This window comes from Mustela putorius, unplaced genomic scaffold, assembly GCF_011764305.1.
Source record: "Mustela putorius furo isolate JIRA1106 unplaced genomic scaffold, ASM1176430v1.1 tig00000174_pilon_pilon_pilon, whole genome shotgun sequence".
NCBI classification, from domain to species: Eukaryota; Metazoa; Chordata; class Mammalia; order Carnivora; family Mustelidae; genus Mustela; species Mustela putorius.
The window spans coordinates 34,459,987-34,481,726 of NW_025421304.1; the positions used below are offsets into that span (position 1 = coordinate 34,459,987).

At 43.9% G+C, this 21,740-nt stretch overlaps 1 protein-coding gene across 1 annotated transcript in view; it reads right to left on the reverse strand.

Moving 5' to 3' along the window:
* The window catches only part of ADAMTS18 (ADAM metallopeptidase with thrombospondin type 1 motif 18), a 69,813-nt gene that overhangs the window by 14,321 nt on the left and 33,752 nt on the right, over positions 1–21,740 (reverse strand). Inside the window, exons 10-12 of the mRNA XM_013057004.2 lie at positions 6,788–6,929; positions 4,214–4,340; positions 892–1,096 (exon numbers count right to left, since the gene is read on the reverse strand). Of these exons, the coding sequence (XP_012912458.2) occupies positions 892–1,096; positions 4,214–4,340; positions 6,788–6,929 (474 nt within the window). The remainder of the gene's footprint in view (positions 1–891; positions 1,097–4,213; positions 4,341–6,787; positions 6,930–21,740) is intronic.

Genomic DNA, 21,740 nt, shown 5'->3' on the forward strand with positions numbered 1-21,740 from the left:
AATTTAAAAAAAAATTTAAAGAAAATATAAAAAAGAATTCAACGCTCCGGGATAATGTTCCCTAAAGGAAAGCACGGTAGGAATGTGGTTGTCCCAGCTCAGGCGACGGAACCCCTGCATCCTTGTGAGGGTTCCATCCAACCAGCTTGACCTCCGCGGTTTAGCAGGGGCAGGGCTCCCATGGAGCAGAATTGCCACCGTCAGCACGTCTTGGACCAGATAAATCTGTTTCGGGGAGCCGTCCCCGACACTGTAACATGTTCCTCTCCCCCAAACAGATGCCCACAGCACCGCTCCCCCGAGTTGGGACAGGGACAAGTGCCATCTGAGAGGACCCCTGAGCATCCCAGCCCCCAGTGACCCACTGACCCCCTCGGAGCTGTGAAGGGTGGGTAGGTCTGTGCCTCTTCGGACTTCATCACTTTCTACCTTTCACCGAGAGTTTGTGAAGACAGCAAGCTTTATGCCCCAGTCCCCTCTGGATCCCTCAGACGCCGCGGCTCTCTCCCCCTGAAGTGACAGTGACTATCATTCTGCGCCACCTTCCTTATATTTCTGTTTGTTCTGGAGCATCGAGCAGCTGTGCGCTGGCCTGCCCACCCCCACTCACATCCCTTCTAGCTGTGCTCGTGAGTCTAGCCCCAGTGGCCCCCATGCTCTCCTTCCTAGACTTCTAAGGAAGACTGAGCTGTGGGGCCGGGCTTCCCGACCCGCAGGACACACAAACATCACACACACAGAGACAAGCCGAACTGCCTCATCACGTGCACTCCGTGTAACTCCCGGGAAAGCACAAAGGGCGGAGGGCCTCGTGGGGAGCCAGGACGCCACCCCCATTTTGGCCACCATCCTTGACCCAGAAGGAACAAGACTCATGACTCCAAGTCTTACCTGAGACCAGGGCCCAAGGCTCCATTCCGGGGGGCAGGCACGGCTGTTGCAGGCCTGTACCTGCGTGGGGGTGCTCACCGGGCAGAGCGAGTGCAACACGGCTTCCTCCTTCTGGAAGGGCTTCTTCTGGACACACTGGACCTTCCTGCTCTGCTGGCCCCCCGCACATGACCTGCTGCACACGCTCCACTCGCCCGGCTTCCAGCTTGGAGTGAAAAACAAGATTACTTCCGGTGAGGCTGCAGCCTGGCAACCTCTCTCCCAACGCAGTGACTGCCTAAGCCTTAACCGCCGGAGGAAAGCCTCCGATCGATCTTAGAACCGATAAGGGCGATGCCTAGTAATTACTCTTGTCCAGGTTTGGAAGCCCATGCGAATGTGGTCCAGTGAGAAGGAGTCACATTTAATCACCACCCGGTTCTGGGCAGAAACACGTTCCTGCTCTCTGCAAGGGAGGAAACATGTGCCATTTGGAAGCCTGAGCGAGTCATTCGCTCGGCCAGATCTACTGGGATCTTCGCTTTGTGCCAGGGACTCTCGTCGGCATCGGGGTTGGAGAAACGAACAAGGCAATGTTCCTTCCATTAAGGAGCCTCCAACACAGTGACGAGATGGCTGTGTGAACACATACAGACAACCCTATGGGGTGGTTGCTATAAGGGACGTTAATACAAAGTGCAGTGATGAGACTGAGGGAAGAATGATCAATGGGGGGGGGGAGGGAACGGGGGGGCGGGGGCGCACACGCATCACACACACGTGCAGGAGGGGAGGGCTCGCTCAGCAGTTGGTCCTACAGAAACTCTAAGGAGGAAGTTCCCCCAACTACTCTGCTTAGTCTTCAACTTTATGGAGGAGTTAGAGACACAACCTCGTGTTCTTTATTGAAAGATCGCCAGACCCCAGTTATCCCGGTGCTCTGAGATGTGGTGTGCATGTGAGGACGAGGCAGTGAGACCCACTAATCCTTTCCAGCAACTGCATTTGACCAGTAGATACTCTAGGATTGGAAGTTCTGGCCGTAACGAGACTCCTTCCCTCCCCTAGATGACCTTATGCATTTCAGTCACAGGGACGGTGTCTGAGACGGACCTTGGTTTACCAGTATTCTAAATCTCATTTCAAGAAACACAATCTCACTGAGACCAAATACATTTTTGTTTTACCTTTGCATTTCTGCCACCTTTACCAGTCCTGTAAAGGTTTCCCCCACCAGCCTGATGTGTGAAGTTAAAATCCTTTTCTTTTGTTCAGAGAATGTGGCACGTGAGTTCTAGATGATTTGGTTCTAAAACACTACATGATCCATATTCTCTTCAAGAAAGAGAATGCAAAATAGAGTAATTCCGTATTTTTGTAATTAATTGGGTCTTATAAGATGCAGAGAAAATATACTTAGTATTTTGACATTTTTAGTTTCACCATTTTCCTATAAAGATGGCATCATTGTCTACCCAATTCAAGTTTTTCCTTCATGCAACAAGTATGAGTCCATTAAAATACAGAAGAGCACAGCAGGTAGACCTTTTGTATGCCAGGCATGGTTCCACACCCTTGAGCCCCGGGCTCACTCCCCATCGGTCCTCAGTCCTATCAACTCCATTTCAGAGCCCAGTTCCTATACTGCCCAGCCCCCCTGCCCTGGCTTTTTTATACAAGACCTCTTCATAGCGCAGATCTCACCGCCTCTCAATTATTTCCTTACACAGCCCTCTTTTCCTCTTGACTGTGAGTTCACTGGTGGCATCAAATACAAGTTCTCCAGATCTCTACTGTCAGCCCAAGGCTGGTATCCAGTAGGTGCCTATGACATGCCTGTTGCTTGGAAAGATAATGGAGTTAGATGGGATGGAGTCCTTTTTCCTTCTAACTTGAATAACCTAAGACTATTTCCAGTCCATGTCTGGGGGACAACAGTCCCTGAAGGTCCCATTGTTCCCACAGAAAATACAAAGATGTGAATGATAAGGTGGAGAAGGAAGGAAAGGAGCCACGGAGCCTGCCTGTGTCACCGCTCCAGCCCTGCAGTCATTGTGAGGGCTGTTCTGCTTTTGAACAGCCAGTAACTGATTACTGCAGAGTCTCATTTCTACACAGGGTCATCACAGAAGTTCTAGAAGTCGGGCACAAGCTAGGCTCCCTCCTTTTTCACGGACGGACATATGAATGGGGTCCGTTTCTTGGCTTGGCAGAAATAATCAACAATGTGAAGGAGGCAAAATATCAGCTAGTCATTCAAGAAGACTCACAATTACACACACACACACACCCATCTGAAGAAGACATTACTCCACAAGCATCTATAACACTGGTTGGTAATCATGTCTTAGAGCCACTGGGCATTTTTTAGAACCAGATATTTCTTAGCAAAATGGGAAAATCCAGGGAAGCCCACCAGATTTCTTTCTCCTCTGTGTGTTCAGGACACAGGTGGTTCCAGATTCTTGGAGAAGGAGGAGGTGGACAACCAGGCAGACGGGTTGGTGAGTAGCTAAAGCCCCAGACCATGAGGACAACTGCACTATTACAAGCAAAAAGTTTCTGTCTGTGCATAAGAAGATTGTGCAATATAATTGCATCACCCCAAAGCAAACACTACTTATTAAGATGATCTGAGACATTAGGGAACACAGCACTGCTTTAGAAGAAACTCTGTTGATTCTCTATAAATACATCTGGCAGAAGATCAATCACACACAAGACTCCATTCGGCTGGGCAGATTACTTAAAATTAGTGTTCAAACAATAGTGTGGCTAAAATCCATCCCCAAAACACACCCGCTGAGCTCCCCATAGAGTGCCATCATCAGAAGCGGATTACCCCTTGGCCTCTACCTCTTTCTTTTCATTATGTGTCTTGCTACTGTGTAATTTGCATTTGGGGTTTCACGGTCTGCATAGTATTATGATTTTTAAATTCTTGGATGACTATATGAAAGTTAGGCAAACAACCACATGTCAATTTAACTAATATGGGATTTTGTATTATTTAAATCTGTCTGATTTAATTCAGAGGAGGCTTTATGTAAAGATTAAAAAACAAAACAAAACAAAAATTTTTAAAAAGCACGTTTAAATCCCAAGGTTAGGTTTGCTTAGCTGGAGTCAAATGAATGTCTAAAGGAGATCTGTGTTTTTCCAGTTCTATATTGTAACCTCAACTGTCTTCTTTTCTCTGTTACTTTTTTTGGGCATTTTCTCTCTCTCTCTCTCTGGGTCACTTGTAAGTAGAGGCACTGGCAGTGGGTTTTAATTTTCTCATATCAACAAGGAGAGCACACAAGCACAAATATAACCAGAAAGAAATTTCCAGATGACTTACTAAGCAGGGCAGGAGAAAGCGTTGCATATTTTGGGTTCAGTTGCTGGCTTGGTTCTTGCATTGCAGAATGAGGAACTGACTTGAGTGTTTTGATCTCGTAAGCAAACGGCCTTTACACTTATGTAACCTAGTAAGACATCGAAAGTTACAAAGTGAAAATTACAGATAACCAATTCAATTTCAGTTCCAAAGGCAGCTTCTGACTTACCAGGACTCTGATGTTTAACTTAAGGTATGGAATCCAAATAGGGTGTTGAGAACACCTCCCTTTGATAAAAATCTGCAACTAATTTGAATCCCATTCCTCTGCCTCTGCCACCGAGATAATAGTTTTCATATTTTAATAATTTTAATATGTAGCTTCTTCAGTTTCAAGACCACTGTGGATTCTTGAACCATGAAGTGATTAACACAACCTTTGGAAAACAGGGTGTTTATACCGGGGCATATCCCACAAACTTGAACTCACATTGCATCCGTCTATTGGAAAATGTTCTTCAAAGAAAAACCGTTCATAAATTCTGCATGGAAACTCTAACATTCTGCTTTTCCATGAAGCATCTTCTGCTTCCGTGAGAAATAGATGTAAACAAAGAGCTGAACTCGGAATATGGAATCATACCTGTCAGCTAGGACTTGGGGCTTCCGGTTTTTTGCTTTAATGGTACTTAATGCCTGATTTGCAGTGTTCGTCTCCGGACTTATCAGAGGCACATATTTTTTATGTGTGTGAATAATTTTGTCTGTCGGCTCTCCAAATAGGAATGCTGCCTCCTCTTTGAATTCTGTTTGTTTATATTTACATGGTACCTTTCCTTAAAATTGAATCTGAGAAACAATGAAAAGTCCCTCCTGTGATAATGATTAGGTTGAGGGAGGTCTGCCTGGAGGAGGCACATGCCAACACTGGGATTCCCTCGAGTTAATTGTTTACTTCCAGAGCATTGATTCATTTGAACTCTCCTTCTCCTATGCCTCGGACACACTACGTTCTGCGAGTCACACGAAGGGACAGCTACATCAAGGGAAGAGGGAGGATCCCACAATGCTCTTCTGCAGCATCCTCCCTCTGGTTGGACTCATTTGCCCTAAGTGGCAAATGGACTGAATCTCTCTCCTTCCCGGGGAACTGGGCTCTCCCTGGAATTCCACGAAGTTATTCCAAATGATCTCAAAGAGCATTTAATACAGGAAAAACTGCTTGTAATTTAAGATGAAGTGAAAAAGAGTACATTATAAATACATATGGATAGAATGGTTTCTGTGCTGTAAAAAAAAGAATACAAAATGAGAACATCTAACACATGTGTTGTTACATTTGCATAAGACAGTAATAGAATGACATAGACAAAAGTATCCATGTTGGCATACGCTGCTTCAAGGATTAGGGTAAATTTTTTTTCTTCTGCATGGCATATTGCCTTTAAAATGTGAACTACAAAAAATGTATTACTTCTTTCAGTAATTTCACATTTTCTTCTTTTCTTTCCATATAACATACAGTGTTGTATTAGTTTCGGGTGTACAACATAATGACTCAGCAATGTTATACATTACTCGGGGCTTGTCATGATACATGTACTTTTTTTTTCTATTTTATTTTTTAAAATTTATTATTTTCTTTTCAGCGTTACAGTATTCACTGTTTTTGCACCACACCCATTAATCCCCTTTACCTATTTCTGTAAAAATGTATTACTTCTCAAGTATCTGATATATTTAAAAAAGAAGTCTTTCCTTGTGTTTTATTTAATTAGCATGAGCCCGTGAGGAAGGCTTACAGACCAAAGAATTTCTTCATTTTCTCTATTTCTGTTCTGTGTCTGGTTCAAGATGCCCCATTGTGTTCAGGGAGATGGACGGAGTCGAGAGACCCACTGTCACCACAAGCTCTGGTAATGAGAAAATGAGTGACCGGCCTCCATGCTTCCGTTTTACGGATCTGTTTATAGACTTTCGTTCTTCTTCTCATAGGGGCAAGGGTAACAAAGACGGACTTACACAGAAATATAGGAAATCTCTGGATCTAAATAAAATGCTTGCCTTCTGCTCACTGAGAAGATGGCTGTTGTTTTCCCAACCTGAGGAGGGTGATTTCTGAGATTTACCACACTTCCCTCCAGAGAGAGACTCTGTGAGCCTTGCCCCTGAGGGGATGGAGTGACACAAGACAGACGCTTAGGTTTGCCTAGTACCTGTTCTCACTGGTTTTGACCCTGCCTACCATGAGCCTCAGTGGGCGGTTCTTACTGTAACAAAAGTCAGCACAGGGAGAAACTAAACTGTAAGCTGAAAAGAAAAATATAAATAGATATTTTTGTCTCCCCCCCCCCCATAAATTCAGATGGATGAATTGTGAGTCCTGGTTATGAATGACTGGAATTTTCTGAGACTTAGTGCCTTTCTCCACAGGAAAATCCTTAAAGAGGACACTAATATTTGCTTTTTACAGGGATGGGTCCCCTAAAAGACAGTTCCTTTGTTGCTTATTTAAGTCATACATTTAAAGAGGTCTGAGATTGCAGAACCTGTTCTGAGAAGAGACTTGGAAGGCAGAATTGGAAAATCAACTACCTCCACCACAAGAGACGGAGCACGGGGACTGCACTGTGGTCCAGGCGTGGTTTTGCTTTTTTGAGGCCGGCTGAGTTCCATTCATGACCTTGGGAAGTGCATACTTCCAAGCTATGCCCGGATTTTTGCCTTGCATCAGGACCTGGACAGTGTAGACACAAGCCAGAGGTAGAGAGACAGGTCAGACCCCGGAATTCCAGAAATCTCACTGAACATTCTTAAGATATTTTTATGACATTTCGGCCTTAAAGTTGGCTCATGCCATTGTTCCCAAGTATGTTCTATGTTGAGTTCAAGTTTTCCCTAGATACTTTGAAAATGTTTATTTCCGTACCATCAAAGCTGTGATTAGATGGATGTTAAATAGGGAAACATGACTTGACATTTGCCGTAAGCCCACAACCCTCAAGTCTATGTATATCCATTAATAAAGCAAAAAGAAATTATTTTTACAATATATTGAAGGCAATAAGGTTATATTATGAGGTCTCAACATTCTGATTAAACTTGAAAGCCTAGCATGGTACTAACACACAGTGGTGCCTCACAGATAATGTTGAAACTGAATCTACATAGATATATTTTTAAGATTTATCCTGGACCACAATTTAGTCCTTCTCCTGGGTGCCAGTAGAAGCTGGGCACAAGGGAGGTACTCCAGAAACCATAGAATACCCCACTTAGAGTTGCCTATCGTCAATTTTAAAATCCAGGCAGGTTTCCAGTAGGATTTTCAAAGAGAATCTGTCCCAAGAGAATGTGTCTGTTGATTTTATACCAGGATGAACAGATAAGACCAAAAGAAACAGGATCAGAAGAAGGGGTTGGTTATATATACTGGAATGGATTTAATCTTGAAAGAACTTAGGATACATAAAAAGATGCTCAATGTCCCTGATCATCAAGGAAATACAAATCAAAACTACAACGACATATCACCTTACACCAGTCAGAATGACTCAAATCAACAATACAAGAAACAACAGGTGTTGGCGAGATTGCGGAGAAAGGGGAACCCTTATGCGCTGTTGGTGGGAATGCAAGCTGGTAGAACCACTCTGGAAAACAGACAGAGGTTCCTCAAAAAGTTAAAAATAGAGCTATGACCCAGCAATTGCACTATTATTTACCCAAAGAATACACAAATATTAATTCAAAAGGATACATGCACCCTGATATTTATAGCAGCATTAGCCACAAGAGCCCAATTATGGAAACAGCTCAAGTGTCCATCAACAGATGAATGGATAAAGATGGTGTATGCATATACAGTGGAGTGTTACTCTGCCATAAAAAAAAAAAAGAAATCTTGCCATTTTCAGGGACATGGACTGAGCTAGAAAGTCTTATGCTACATGAAATAAGTCCGTCAGAGAAAGACAAATACCGTATGATTTCAGTCACATGTGGAATTGAAGAAACATGAGCAAAGGGCAGAAAACGAGAGAGGGGGGCAAGCCAAGAAACAGGGTCTTAACTCCAGAGAACAAACTGAGGGTTCCAGAGAGGAAGTTGCGGTGGGGGTGGGGGGTGGGGAATGAAACGGGAAGGGACTGAGCACGGGGTGATGTATGGAAGTACTGGAATCTATGCTATATACTGGAAACTAATATTACACTGTATATGAACTAACTGGAATTTGAATAAAAACTAAAAAAAAAAAATACAAAAAACAAACAAAAAAAAGGACATAGACTTAGCATAAATCTGACCCTGTAAGGTCTGGCCACTAACATAAGAGCCATCATTTACTGGCAGGACCCACATGTCAGGCCCTCTGCTGGACACTTTCTAGGCATTATCTCAAACCAGTCCTATAACAACTCTACAATGCAGTTGCTCATTTTTTCATTGGAAAAAAACCAACAAGAAAGAACTTGTATAAGATCACACAGATGATTGGCAAAAAAAAAAAAAAAGCTTAAAATAGAATGTAGGGCCACCAAGAAAATTTGCCTGAATGCTGCAGTCTATCACCTTGTTTCTGGTGCGGGCAAACATTGCTTGCCTCCGTTCCTGATGCACTCTTAAGTACTGCTTTTCTTTTTTTCCTTCTTGCAATCTCAAACATGAGTATAAGTAGCTGTTTCTCTCCTGGGCCGTGAGTCTTGTGGAAAAATCTTTACCACTAGGCCTGGCATTCGTGCCCCCAAAGCAAAGCAGATTTCCAGTTAAAAATAGGCAACCCTGGCTCTTTCCCTGTCTGGTGAGAGCCCACTTCAATCAGAGCTAGGTGGGTGGTAGCTGTTCATTATACCAACCACTGCCCAGGATGCTACAGAATGGTTTCCACTTCGCTGCTAGTTTCAGCGTCTCCAGGAATATTATGCCTTACTCTGAAGATTCCATGGTGTGACCATCATTTGCTGTGCAAGAGTACAAACACTTGGTGCCTCCCAGAAACAGCCAGCATGCTGAGAGATGGGTCTTTGCTCCCGGTGCCTCCATCCAAAACAGAACACAACAGATGATGACCATTAAGATGGAAAAATGCCAAGTTCTCCTTAGTCACCCAGGGAAACCTCAAAATCAGGGTCTTAGAGGTCTTACTTTTGAAGCTCTTTCTAGTCTTTTTCTCTTTTTATAGCTATGTCATACAACTCAGAATTTTCAGATATGTCATACAATTTTATGGCTATGTCATACAACTCAGAAAATTCAGAATTTTCATTCTGAAAATAATTTTTTAAAGATTTTATTTATTTATTTGACAGAGAGACAGATCACAAGTCGGCAGAGAGGCAGGCAGAGAGAGAGGAGGAAGCAGGCTCCCCGCTAGAGCAGAGAGCCCGATGTGGGACTCGATCGCAGGACCCTGGGATCATGACCTGAGCTGAAGGCAGAGACCCTAACCCACTGAGCCACCTAGGAGCCCCTTATTCTGAAAAGAATCTTGATGCTCATTGATATTTCAACTCAATCTCCCCTTTAATTAAAGTAGTATTCTCGTATGTAACACTTCAGGTTTCTGTTTTCTTTGTGTTGCATCCCTTTAAGCAGAATCTCTTCGTACAGAGATCTCAGAGGGAGAGAGTAAAAGAGAGAACCTCCCTACATGTGGCCATAAAATGCTGGGGAGGTGGAGTGGTAGTGAGGGGTTGTAGTGAGCTGTCAGGCTCACGAGGCAGGATGATGTTACAACACGTGGAGCTGTATCACACATGCAGAGAAGGGACACATGTTCAAGTGTGAAGCATGATAGAGAAATCCACTCATTTGTCTCTACTTCCTAAGACTACCCCATTCTCTGCCATTCAAACTAGACCCTGACTCTGACTACCACAAGGGCAAAGGGGTCCCCAATGGAAATGTGAAAAGAATTGAAAACAGTAGTTCTTGCCTTTTGAGTGTGAAAGACTGACGCTCTAATGATTTGAGAGGGGCTTAATACACTTTCAGTGGGCAGGAAAAATACATTCTACTTTCAGCTTTTAGGCAGAATCTAGAACCTAAGTCATACAAAGACTGTGGTTTCACTGTAAATGTCCACAGTAGCCAAACTGCCGAAATGCCCTTCACCAGATGAATGCATAAAGAAGATGTGGTCCATAGACACAATGGAATATTACGCAGCCATCAGAAAGGATGGCTACCCAACGTTTGCATCAACGCGGTCAGGACTGGAGGAGATTATGCTGAGTGAAGTAAGTCAAGGAGTGAAAGACAGTTATCATATGGTTTCACTTACATGTGAGACATAAGGAATAACATGGAGGACATTAGGAGAAGGAAGGGAAAAATGAAGGGGAGGAAATCAGAAGGGGAGACGAACCATGAGAGACTATGGACTGCGGGAAACAAACTGAGGGTTTCAGAAGGGAGGGGGTGGGGGGATGGGTGAGCCTGGTGGTGGGTATTAAGGAGGGCACGTGGTGCATGGAGCACTGGGAGTTACACGCAAACAATGAATCATGGAACACTAGATCAAACACCCATGTACTGTATGGTGACTAACGTAATTTTAAAAAACCATTTTAAAATGTTGCTGTGAACAGCAGGATGTGCTTAGGGAAAACAAATGACACATGAAAGTGTCATTACTATTAAACAAAGCCAATCAAGATATCAAGTGTCCCTCAGCCTCCAGTACAGCTAGCCAGAGAGAATTATCAGTGCCGCCAGCAAGAAGAGAATTTCCACGATCTCCCCCATGACCTCTTTCTGCATCTGCACCCATACACGTCAGCCCTCCTGCTCTCACCCACGATGCCTGACCCCACCCCCTGTTTAGTCTGAGTTCTCCACCAGGCTTCAGATCGGCCCTCACCCACCTCAGAACACCACTACTAGAGCCCCCGTATCTTGAGCTTCACTGAAATGTCCCTCTTAGACTTTTCCCATCAGCATCCAAGCATGCTACTCTCTCTCTCATCTTTAAAAAATGTCCACATACGTGGGCTGCATCTCCACACATCCCTCCAGTTCATATCCCATTCCACTGATTCCCTTCATAGCAAAAATCCCTCAGAGAGTGGTCTTGACTCTGTCTCCGTATCTGTTCTCCTTCCTCCATGATCCTTCCGGATCAGGCGTCGCCCCCAAACACGTCACTGAAACTGCTCTCTCAAGGGCGACCTGAGAGCCTGGGCCTCGTCTTACCAGACACAATCGATCCCTTCCTCCCTGGTTTGCCACCCGAAGCCCATTCTCTCAGTTCTTTTCCTGCCCCGCAGAACTTCATTCCTCACATCTTTGGAGAATCCTCCTTATCTCTTAGCTGTCATCATCAAAGAGACCTCCAACCTCTCCACCTCTCCTTTAGCTCTACACACGCCTTCACGGGATTTCATCCAGTGCTCTGATTTTAAGTGCAGTCCGCATGCTGCCCACTCCTAAATCCATCACTCCACACCGTATTTTCCAAGAGAACATTCTACAACGATGATAGCGGACTAGAATCCCGTGTTGCTCCATACGGTAGCCACAAGCCACAAGCCACACGCGGTTTCTGAACATAGCACACTACTATGACTAAGTAAACCTTTGCATTTAATTTAAATCTAAACTTAAATAACCATGTGTGGATAGCGGCTGCCCTATTGGGCAGCAGAGCTGGAGATGAAACCCATCCTCTAAGGTCCATATTCACACACTCAGCCGCCTGTGAAGCATCTCTCCTTGAATGTTTAAAAGGCACAGCAACATACAACAGTGAGCTTGTGACTGTCCTCCCAGTCCCATGTAATGGCAACCAGTCCTTTCAACTGTTCAGGCCAAGGTTAAAAGTTGGAAGCACCCTGATCTCCTTGGTCTTGGTCTCACACCCTCTGTCTCATCAGCCAGGAAATGGCGTTCTCTTCATGTCCAGGGCACCTCCAATCTGACCCTGTCTCCCTTTGTCTGTCACCACTGTGGCTTCCTTGGTCTACGCTTCCCTCATCACCTCTTCTGATTTCCATGCTCAGGGCGCTCTAGGGATGAGGAGAAGCCATATTCTCCAGGAGAGAAGATAAGGCCACACCATTTTAGCATTCTAAAAATCACTTGCTGACAGTTACTAAAGGGATGAAAAACAAAATGCCTTCGAACCTGCAAATCCAATCAAAGGAAAAATCAAAAGCTGCTGTGAAATCTGGGATGGGTTGGGGGAAGGGCAGACCACATGACTCCCTAAAGAAGCTTTGTAGCCATCGCTTAATTAATCAAGTATCTTGGTGACAATTTCTGCCAAGAAGCCACAGAGTCACAAAGAGAATTTAAGTTTTCTTTGAGGATTTCTATTCCCCTCAAAGGGGGCAGATTTTTATATTGGGTTTCCCATCTACCTTCCCTCACAGTTCAAACAAACATATGTAAGGATTTCCAGAAGGACAAAATCTTTTAAATTAAAAAAAATTTTTAATTTAAATTCTAGTTAGTTAACATAAGTATAATATTAGTTTCAGGCATACAATATAGTCATTCAGCAGTTCCATACAACACCTGGTGCCTATCACAACGGGGGCCTGCCTTCAACCCGTCACCTGTTTGAGCCCCGCTCACTCATCTCTCTTCTGGTGACTATCGCTGTAAGACTCGGTTTCTGAGTCTGCCCCTCTTTCTCTCTGTTGCTCTCTTCGCTCATTTGTTTTGTTTCTTAAATTCTGCCTCTGAGTGAAATCATACAGTGTTTGTCTTTCTCTGACAGACTTATTTCACTTAGCGTAAGACCCTCTAGCTCTATCGAGGTCCTTACAAATGACAAGATTTCGTTCTTTTTTATGGCTGAGTAATAGTCCATCCTACATACATACCTCTTACATAGCCATTCATCAATTAATAGACACTTGGGGTGTTTCCATAATTTGGCTCTTGTAGATAATGTTGCTGTAAATATCGGGGTGCATGTATCCTTTGAATTAATATTTTTGTATTCTTTGTGTAAATAATTGTGCAATTGCTGGATTATAGGGTAGCTCTATTTTTAGGTTTGTGAGGAACCTCCACACTGTTTTCCAGAGCGGCTGCACCAGTTTGCATTCCCACCAACAGCGCATACGGATTCCCCTTTCTCCACATCCTCGCCAACACATGTTGTTTCTTGTGTTGTTGGTTTTAGTCTTCCTGATTGGTGTGAGGTGATACCTCATTGTAGTTTTGATCTGGCTTTCCTTGATGGTCAGGGACATGAAGCATATTTCCATGTGTCTATTCACTATCTGTATGTTTCTTTGGAAAAATGTCTGTTCATGTCTTCTATCCATTTTTTAATTGGATTATTTGCTTTTAGGGGGTTGAATTCTAGGATTCTTTAAAATATATTTTAGATACTAACCCTTTATCAGATATGTCATTTGCAAACGTCTCCCATTCAGTAGGTCGCCTTTAGTTTTGTTGAGTTTTCTTCACGGTGCAGAACTTTTTATTTTGATGTCATTCCAATTGTTTTTATTTTTTATTTTTTTTGCTTTTGTTTTGCTTGCCTCAGGAGACATACCCAGAAAGATGTTGCTATGGACAATATCAAAGAAGTTACTGCCTGTGTTCTCTTGCAGGATTTTTATGATTTTAGGTCTCACATTGAGGTTTCTAATTGTTTGAATTTATTTTCGTGTGTGGTGTAAGAAAGTGGTCCAGTTTCATTCTTTTGCAGGTGGCTGCCCAGTTTTCCCAGCACCATTTGTTGGAGAGATGGTCTTTTTCCCGTTGGATATTCTTTCTTGCTTTGCCAAAGATGAATTTACCATATAATTGTGGAATCGTTTCTGGGTTTTCTGCTCTGCTCCATTCACCTATGAATGTGTCTGTTTCTGTGCCAGTACCACACTGCTTTATTTGCTATAGTTTTGTAATAGAACTTGGAAGTCCAGGATTGTGATGCTTTCAACTTTGCTTTTCTCAAGATTGCTTTGGCTATTCAGGGTCCTTTCATACAAATGTGTACATTCCATACATATTTTAGGATTGTTTACTCTAACTCTGTGAAAAATGCTGTTGGCTCTTTTATAGGGATTGCATTAAATGTGTGGGTTGCTTTGAGTAATATAGACATTTAAATAGTATTTGTTCTTCCAATCCATGAGCATGCAATGTCTTTCTACTTCTTTCTGTCACTTTCAATTTCTTTCCTCAGCATTTTACAGTTTTAAGGGTACAGATCTTTTACCTCTTTGGTTAGGCTTAGTCCCTCTCTTACTATTTTTGGTGCAATTATAAATGGAATGGTTTCCTTCATTTCTCTTTCTATTGCTTCATTACTGGAATAAAGGAATGCAACAGATTTTTGTATGCTAATTCTGTATCCCATGACTTTACTGAATTTACCTATCAGTTCTAGCAGTTTTTTGAGGGGAGTCTTAGGGTTTTCTATACATAGTACCATGTTATCTGCAAATAGCAAAAGTTTTACTTCTGTCTTGCAGATCTGAGTGCCTTTTATTTCTTTTTGTTGTCTTATTGCTGTAGCTAGAACTTCCAGTGGTGAGAGCAGACATTCCTGTCTTGTTCTGACTATAGAGGAAAAGCTCTGAGCTTTTCCTCCCTTAGGATGATATTAGCCGTGGGTTTTTCATATACATTTGTTAGTATGTTGAGTCATGTTTCCTCTAAACCTACTTTGTGGAGGGTTTTCACCATGAATGGTGGTTGTACTTTTGTCAAATGCCTTCTTAGTGTCTACTGAAATGATCAGATGATTTTATACTTTGTTTTATTAATGTTAAGTATCATGTTGATTGATTTGCCAAAATCAAACCATTCTTGCAACACGGGAATAAATCCCATTTGAACATGGTGATTGATTTTTAAAATATTTTGTTTGCTAGTATTTCGTGAAGATTTTTCTGCCTACCTATCAGAGATACTGGCCTGTAAATCTCTTTTTTAGTGGGATCTTCCTCTAGTCTTGGTACAAGGCAATGCTGGCCTCATAGAATGAATTTGGAGGTTTTCCTTCCTTTTCTAGTTATCGAAATAGATCGAGAAGAGTAAGTGTTCATTTGAAGAGTAAAATTCTTGTGCTTTCTGTAGAATAGCACCAGACAGAAGACTGGATTCCAAGAAGGCAACTAATCCATTTCATATTACCAAGTAAGATTACGTAGCCAGCCAAAGCAAGAAGAGAAATAACTTATACAACTTACTATAAATACAAGATTATGTGTCATATAGGACATATCATTTATATTTTGTTTGCTGAACACATTAATGCATGCAGCAAGCACATAAATGAATAAAAGATTCTCCACTTTAAAAAATGAAATGACTTCAGGCTTGAGTATAATGTCTACGTAGCTGTAAAGTCACATGCAGAGTCGTGTGCACAATCACGTAGGCTGAAAAACAATATTTGCACAAACCAGCAGAAAGCGGATTTAAGAGTCTAACATCAGCTCACACAGGCCTCTGAAAGGCAGTAATTATTTAAACAAATAGACATCAAGGCCAAGTACATAAAAGATGAGTATTTGCCAATTGTAGCGTATTATTTGCTTCTCGGGGATAATTAAGGTATTCTCTGCCCTTTTCTTTATGCTGTATCAAGGAGCGAAGTGACCAAGAGCAGAATACACACCAATCATCTTGTCTCTCACAGTTTGGTGCTTGTAAGTAGTTAATCCTCTGGAAACAGGTCATCTGCCCAGCTAATAGAATCTCTGTTGGTCACACTTTCACCCTGTTCTTGAGAACAGAACTTTGTTTAAAAAAAAAAAAAAAATCAATCCTACCCTAAAGAACGGCTCCATAAATCGTGGGTCCTGAAGCAGAGTGAAAACACAAGGCCTCTTGTTTAAAAAAAAAAAAAAAATACTGGGGCACCTGGGTGGCTCAGCTGGTTAAGCATCTGCCTTCAGCTGAGGGTATGATCCTGGGGTCCTGGGATCAAGCCCTGCGCTGGGAAGGGAGTCTGTTTCTCTTTCTCTCTCTCTGCTACTCTCCCTGCTCATGCTCTCTCACTAATAAATAAATAAACAAATAATAAAGTCTTTAAAAAATTAAGAATTTCAGGTTAGTGACAGCAGAGCACAAATCGAACAAAGAGTCCTTCCGAGCATGAGGCTCCGTGGACGCTGCTGGTCCCACAGCCACGAGCCTACCTTTGCCGCACCTTCCAGTGGTTACCTGCCCTCCTTTCAAGACACGATTTTAGATCATCCAAATTCTTAATGACCCTGTGGTCTAACGCTGATGTCACCGGCTATAGAGGCTATGGTCTCCGGATAGGAACGGCCGGTGACATCCGTGAGACCATGTCAGGAGAGCCTGCCCCTAAGGACCTCAGTGTGACCATGGCCAGGGGGCACAGACTGTCCCACCGGGGCCAGACGGGTACCAGCCACACAGTTGAGACTCCACCTGAGGACCACGACCATTCCTGGCACTCCCATCTATTTTAAGGCATTTTCAGTGACCTTGTTGAAAGCAGTCAGAAACTGCTCTCAGCACTAGCGGAGCACACAGCCACCCTCCAGGGCCTGGGAACGCCACCCCACCCCCGCCCGCGGCACAAGGTCACGTTCTGTTCTGAGGCCCCCACGCCGCGTGTCAGCCTGCAGGGCGAGCTGGTGAACGCACACATTTACAGAGGCCGCCAGCGATTCCGTCTACTTAACTGGACTTAGTCCAGAGAATTTTCCGGCCAACTGGCACTGGGTCTCTAATTTACAGCTGGCAAGCCACCTCCATAACTACTTCCAGGTCCTCAGTAGAACTGTTTAATGTCCACCTCTAACACACGAACCACCTGACTTCAGACAAAACATTCAGCAGCTCTGACCGCAGGGTGCAGAGTTATAAAATTTACAGCTTCTTAACTTGGAAAACCACAGCCGGACTGGACTCTACCAACTGCCCTCTGAAGGTGGGCGCTCAATGTCTGCTTAGGGCACACAACATTAAAACAAAGGATCCACTGAGTCATCTTGGATAAACGGCTTTCTTTCTTTTGCTCCCACTTTTCATTTATAATGTTAAAACTATAAATGCCTTTAATCCGTTTTGTAATTTTTTTCAGGTAAGGCATTTTTTTTAATTTTTATTTTTTCAAGATTTATTTAATTAATTAGTTTGTGGGGCTGGGGGTGGTGAGGGCAGAGGGAGAGAATCCCAAGTAGACTCCACGCTGAACATGGAGCCCCAGGTGGGGCTCGATCTCAGGACTGAGCAGAAATTGAGAGCCCGAGGCCCATCCCACTGAGCCACCCAGAAACTCTTCATTCAAGGCCTTAAAAAAAAAAAAAAAAAGTCCTAATTCTCTCAAGTAAATCGGAGACTTACAGATAGGCTGTAAGGGCTGCCCTTTTAATTAATGCAAGCCGGAAAGCTTGTTTCTCGTCCTCAATAATGCATTTGATGGCTCTGAAATAAGAGCGATGCTTAGTGTGGTTTTTGCACGCCAAAGGATTGTACGTGTCTCCTCTCGTTTCAGGGCCACTAGCTACTGAAGTGCGACTGCCGGACTCAAGCCTCTGATAAGGTCTGACTCTAAAACTTGATGCGTTATCTCTTACCACATTCTTTCTCCAACTCTGAAACACAATGTCTAGGACCACACTTCAAAATTCTCAAAACTGTGGGAGCCCTGGGAAGCATTCTGTCCCTGGGCTTCAACAGCATGCTAGAACATTTGCATCGCGCTTTGGGTTCAAACCTGGAACTTGGATTTCTTGACCGTGCTCCAGTGTGGTTTAAGCACACGGGATTTTAAACTCCTCAATCCATCTTCCCCTGGGTTTATTTGGATGTTTTACGAACCCGCAGTTGGGACAGCGGAACTAGGATGGGCTTTGTAGGCTGGCCCTTCCGGATGAACTGTGACTCGCACTGGACTTTACATGTTGAGCAACGCTTGGGGAAGGGACAGGTCTTGGGGAAGTGTGGAGTCCTGGTTTTGTAAGGGGCTGTGATTTCTGGAAGCCCCTGTGATGTCACAGCACTGCCTTTTGTCTCTGCCTTGTTTTGTTCCAGGCGGAAGGACACCACTGGGGATCAGCCAGGCTACGGTGGCGGGTTGGGGTAGGGGGTTCAGCTTGGACGACCACAGTAGCACAAAGGCTCTACCAGGGACTGGGAAATGCATCTACGAGGCAGCTTTCGACCCGAGCCTCGACAACAGGTCTAATTCCACCCGCCTGCATTCCTTGGAGTTGAATGAAGAGAAATAGTGTCCTCCGACCCGTCACACAAGTATTTGCCAGGAATTAACGGGGGGCCCATGCTTCAAACAGCCGATGGTAGCCTCTAGACAAATGGAGTGGCATCGGGACAGCCCTTCGGAATCGTCCTCGGGAGCCTGAGGTTTCTCTCATCTGTTCCGAATTAATTCTCCATCAGGTCTTTGCCTCTTTTGTGTCTTCCCTCAAGTCCATGCTTCTTGGCTCCTCTCCTCTCCCTTCTGCTGTTTTTATCTTGAGGCCCAATCTTTACTCACACCCGCTGCTTGCCCTGGGGCAGGGGGTGGTGGTGGTGGCGGTGAATTCAGACAGCAGGGTCACAAGGCAGGAGCCCGATGACAAGGTCACACTCCGATGACAAGGTCACACTCCGGCTGCCTCACCGATCACCGCGCCCACCCACCTGCTCCCCGCTGCCCTGCCATCCGCTGCCCTGCCATCCCCACTGCCATCCCTTGACAAAGGAACCTTCATGAAGACCTGGGGGGCCCGGGGATTTCACATCCTCGAAGTCCACAGAGCCCTCTGTCTGGATGAGGAGCTGCGTGGAAGAAGTTGTGTATTATAGTAATTTTCCTGAGATGTCTTTCCCTGCCTTGAAACTGGCCTGTGGCTCACGGACTTCTCCCTTGCTGGCCTCACTAAGGCAGCTGTCGCTGCTGGCGGCAGGACTCTCCCCTGTCACGCTCTTAAATGCAACGGGCTTCCCAGGAGTTCGACATCCCTTGTGCTGCTTCCCACGGAGGAAGAAGCAAGTCCTCAACCTGCAAGAGGGCTTCTATGTTTAAGAATTTTCAAAAAGGAACGAACGCCGTCAAAACACAGGGGATCCTATTTCAGTCTCCAAAGAGCAACCTGTGTGATCATGTCATCCTGAGTCCCGTTCGTCGCGCAGAGATGAGGCGACTGTACAATGACACACGCACGATGAGTTTCCTCCCCTTCCCACCCACGGCGGGGAGGTATGATGCCGAGTATGACTGGGTTGTTGTGTGTGTATTCGAGAGAGAGAGGGAGAAAGAAAGTGAGGGAGACAGGAAGTGGAAGAAAGAGCCAGAAGGGAGAGGAGGAAGAAGGGGGAGGGGAGAGAGGCGGCATCAACCAGCAAAAAAGCTAAATTTCAGTCACTTCTAAAAAATGTGTCATCTCTAAGGGGACACCTTATCGTGAAAAAATTGTGTGTGTGTGTTTTTTAAAAGATTCACTTGTTTGGGGGGAGAGAGAGAGTGTGTGCAAGTGTGTGTGAGCCGTGCGGGGGAGGGGGGGCAGAGCAAAGTCGGAGAGAATCTCGGGCGGGCTCCACGCTGACCTCGGAGCCCAGTTCAGGGCTCAAGGCCAAGACCCTGAAATCCTGACCTGAGCTGAAACCAAGAGTCAGACACCTAAGGGACTGAGCCACCCAGGTGCCCCAATTTTTTGTGTTTTTAATTCTTATGACCAAGGTCTTTTATAACTTATGTTAAATGGGCCTTTTGCTCAGTGCTTGGACAAAGTACAGAGTCTGTGACCTTACATGTCTTCTACCTCAACCTCAACTTGGAAAAAATACTAAGTTTCCATCTATCCTCAAAAAGCCTGACATCTGTGTACCTCAGATTAAGTGACTATTTTTCTTTCTTTTTTTTTTTTTTTTTAGATTTTATTTATTTATTTGACACAGAGAGAGAGAGACAGAGATCACAAGTAGGCAGAGAGGCAGGCAGAGAGAGGGGGAAGCAGGCTCCCTGCTGAGCAGAGAACCCGATGCAGGGCTCGATCTCAGGACCCTGGGATCAGGAGCTGAGCTGAAGGCAGAGGCTTTAACCCACTGAGCCATTCAGGCGCTCCATAAGTGACTATTTTTCAACAAAAGCATGTGTGAATTCGAACTCTGATGTTCTGTTTTCACATTTCTGTGAAATTGTTCAAAATGTAATTCCTGGGGTGCCTAGGTGGCTCAGTCATTAAGCATCTGCCCTCGGCTCTGGTAATGATCCCAGGGTCCTAGGATCGGGCCCCACATCAGGCTCCCTGCTCAGTAGGGCGCCTGCTTCTTCCTCTCCACTCCCCCCTGCTTGTGTTCCCTCTCTCACTAGGTCTCTCTCTGTCAAATAAATTAAAAAAAAAAAAATCCTTACACAACACACACACATACTCACACACCCAAACTAGTTACATGGGGGTAAAGTAATATTTTTAGCTTTCCTTGTGTTCCCAAAGCCAATAAAATAAACCCAAGTTGGTGCGGTCCATACATAATGCCCGAAAGACTTAGCACACAAGCTGACTTTTCAATCCTTCGGAAGACTAATGAGTGCACTAGTTCAATAAGAAAGTCTTCAGATTTTATGCCAGACTTATGTTGTGGGGAATATGTTGAATAGAAGAAATATGTGGAAATTATCTAGTTTATAATATCTGTCTCTGTAGTGATCTCAGAAAGCATATGATTGCCAAATCAATATTGATTCTTTTTTTTTTTTTTTTTTTGCTTGTGTGTGTGTGTGTGTGTGTGTGTGTATGTGAGTGTGAGTACTTTTTCCTGGGCAATGCATAAATTTAATACACGGTCCTGAAAATTAGCTTCTTTTCTTCCAGACATTTACATGTGTATATATATAAATGTACTTCAAAATAAAAACTTGACTGATTGACTTAAATAATGCCTTAAAAATTTAAGGCCTAAGACAATCATATAAATCCTTGATTACCCTTAAAGTTTCCCTTGGCCACCGAGGAAATCAATGAGGCCAGCTCTGTTTAAACTGACATCCACCTGTTGCAAACGTTGAAACATGTGGAGTCAAGGTTCCAGAGAGAATAAATGTAACAGAGACTGCATTTTAAATTGGGTGACTCAGTGATAGAACTGAAGGTCTGTTTTCCATTTAGTTTAAACTGAGCTTCCCTATGAAGACATTCTAGAAGGTTTCGACATGTAAAAAGAACCAGACACAGAAGACATTTCTCTCTGGTCTTGGGCCATGTGCTTATTTCTTGAGGTTAACTGACAGCAGTCAGTTATTCCCAGGATTGCATTACCCTTGCCTTGCACTAGGTTATGCCCACAAAAAAAAAAAAAAAAAAAAAGAAAGTGAAAAGATCTGGTAAATCCACCACCCAGGGAGGGCAAGTTGCTACTGTCCCACATTAAGCTAAAAGTGCTGTAAACTAACTGGTCAGCAACTTCTTACATGCACATCATCCACTCTGGGAAAGGCCAGCATTTTAGGAAGCCTACTGATTCCTCAAATATAATTTAGGAGATCAAATTTCAATCCTTTAAGTGCTATTCACTTTACTTAACTTGAAAGTGTACAGTTTTAAGACTAGTCTTAAGAGATGATGAAATCCAGTGGTTTTTAAAACGCGAATTGCAGAAG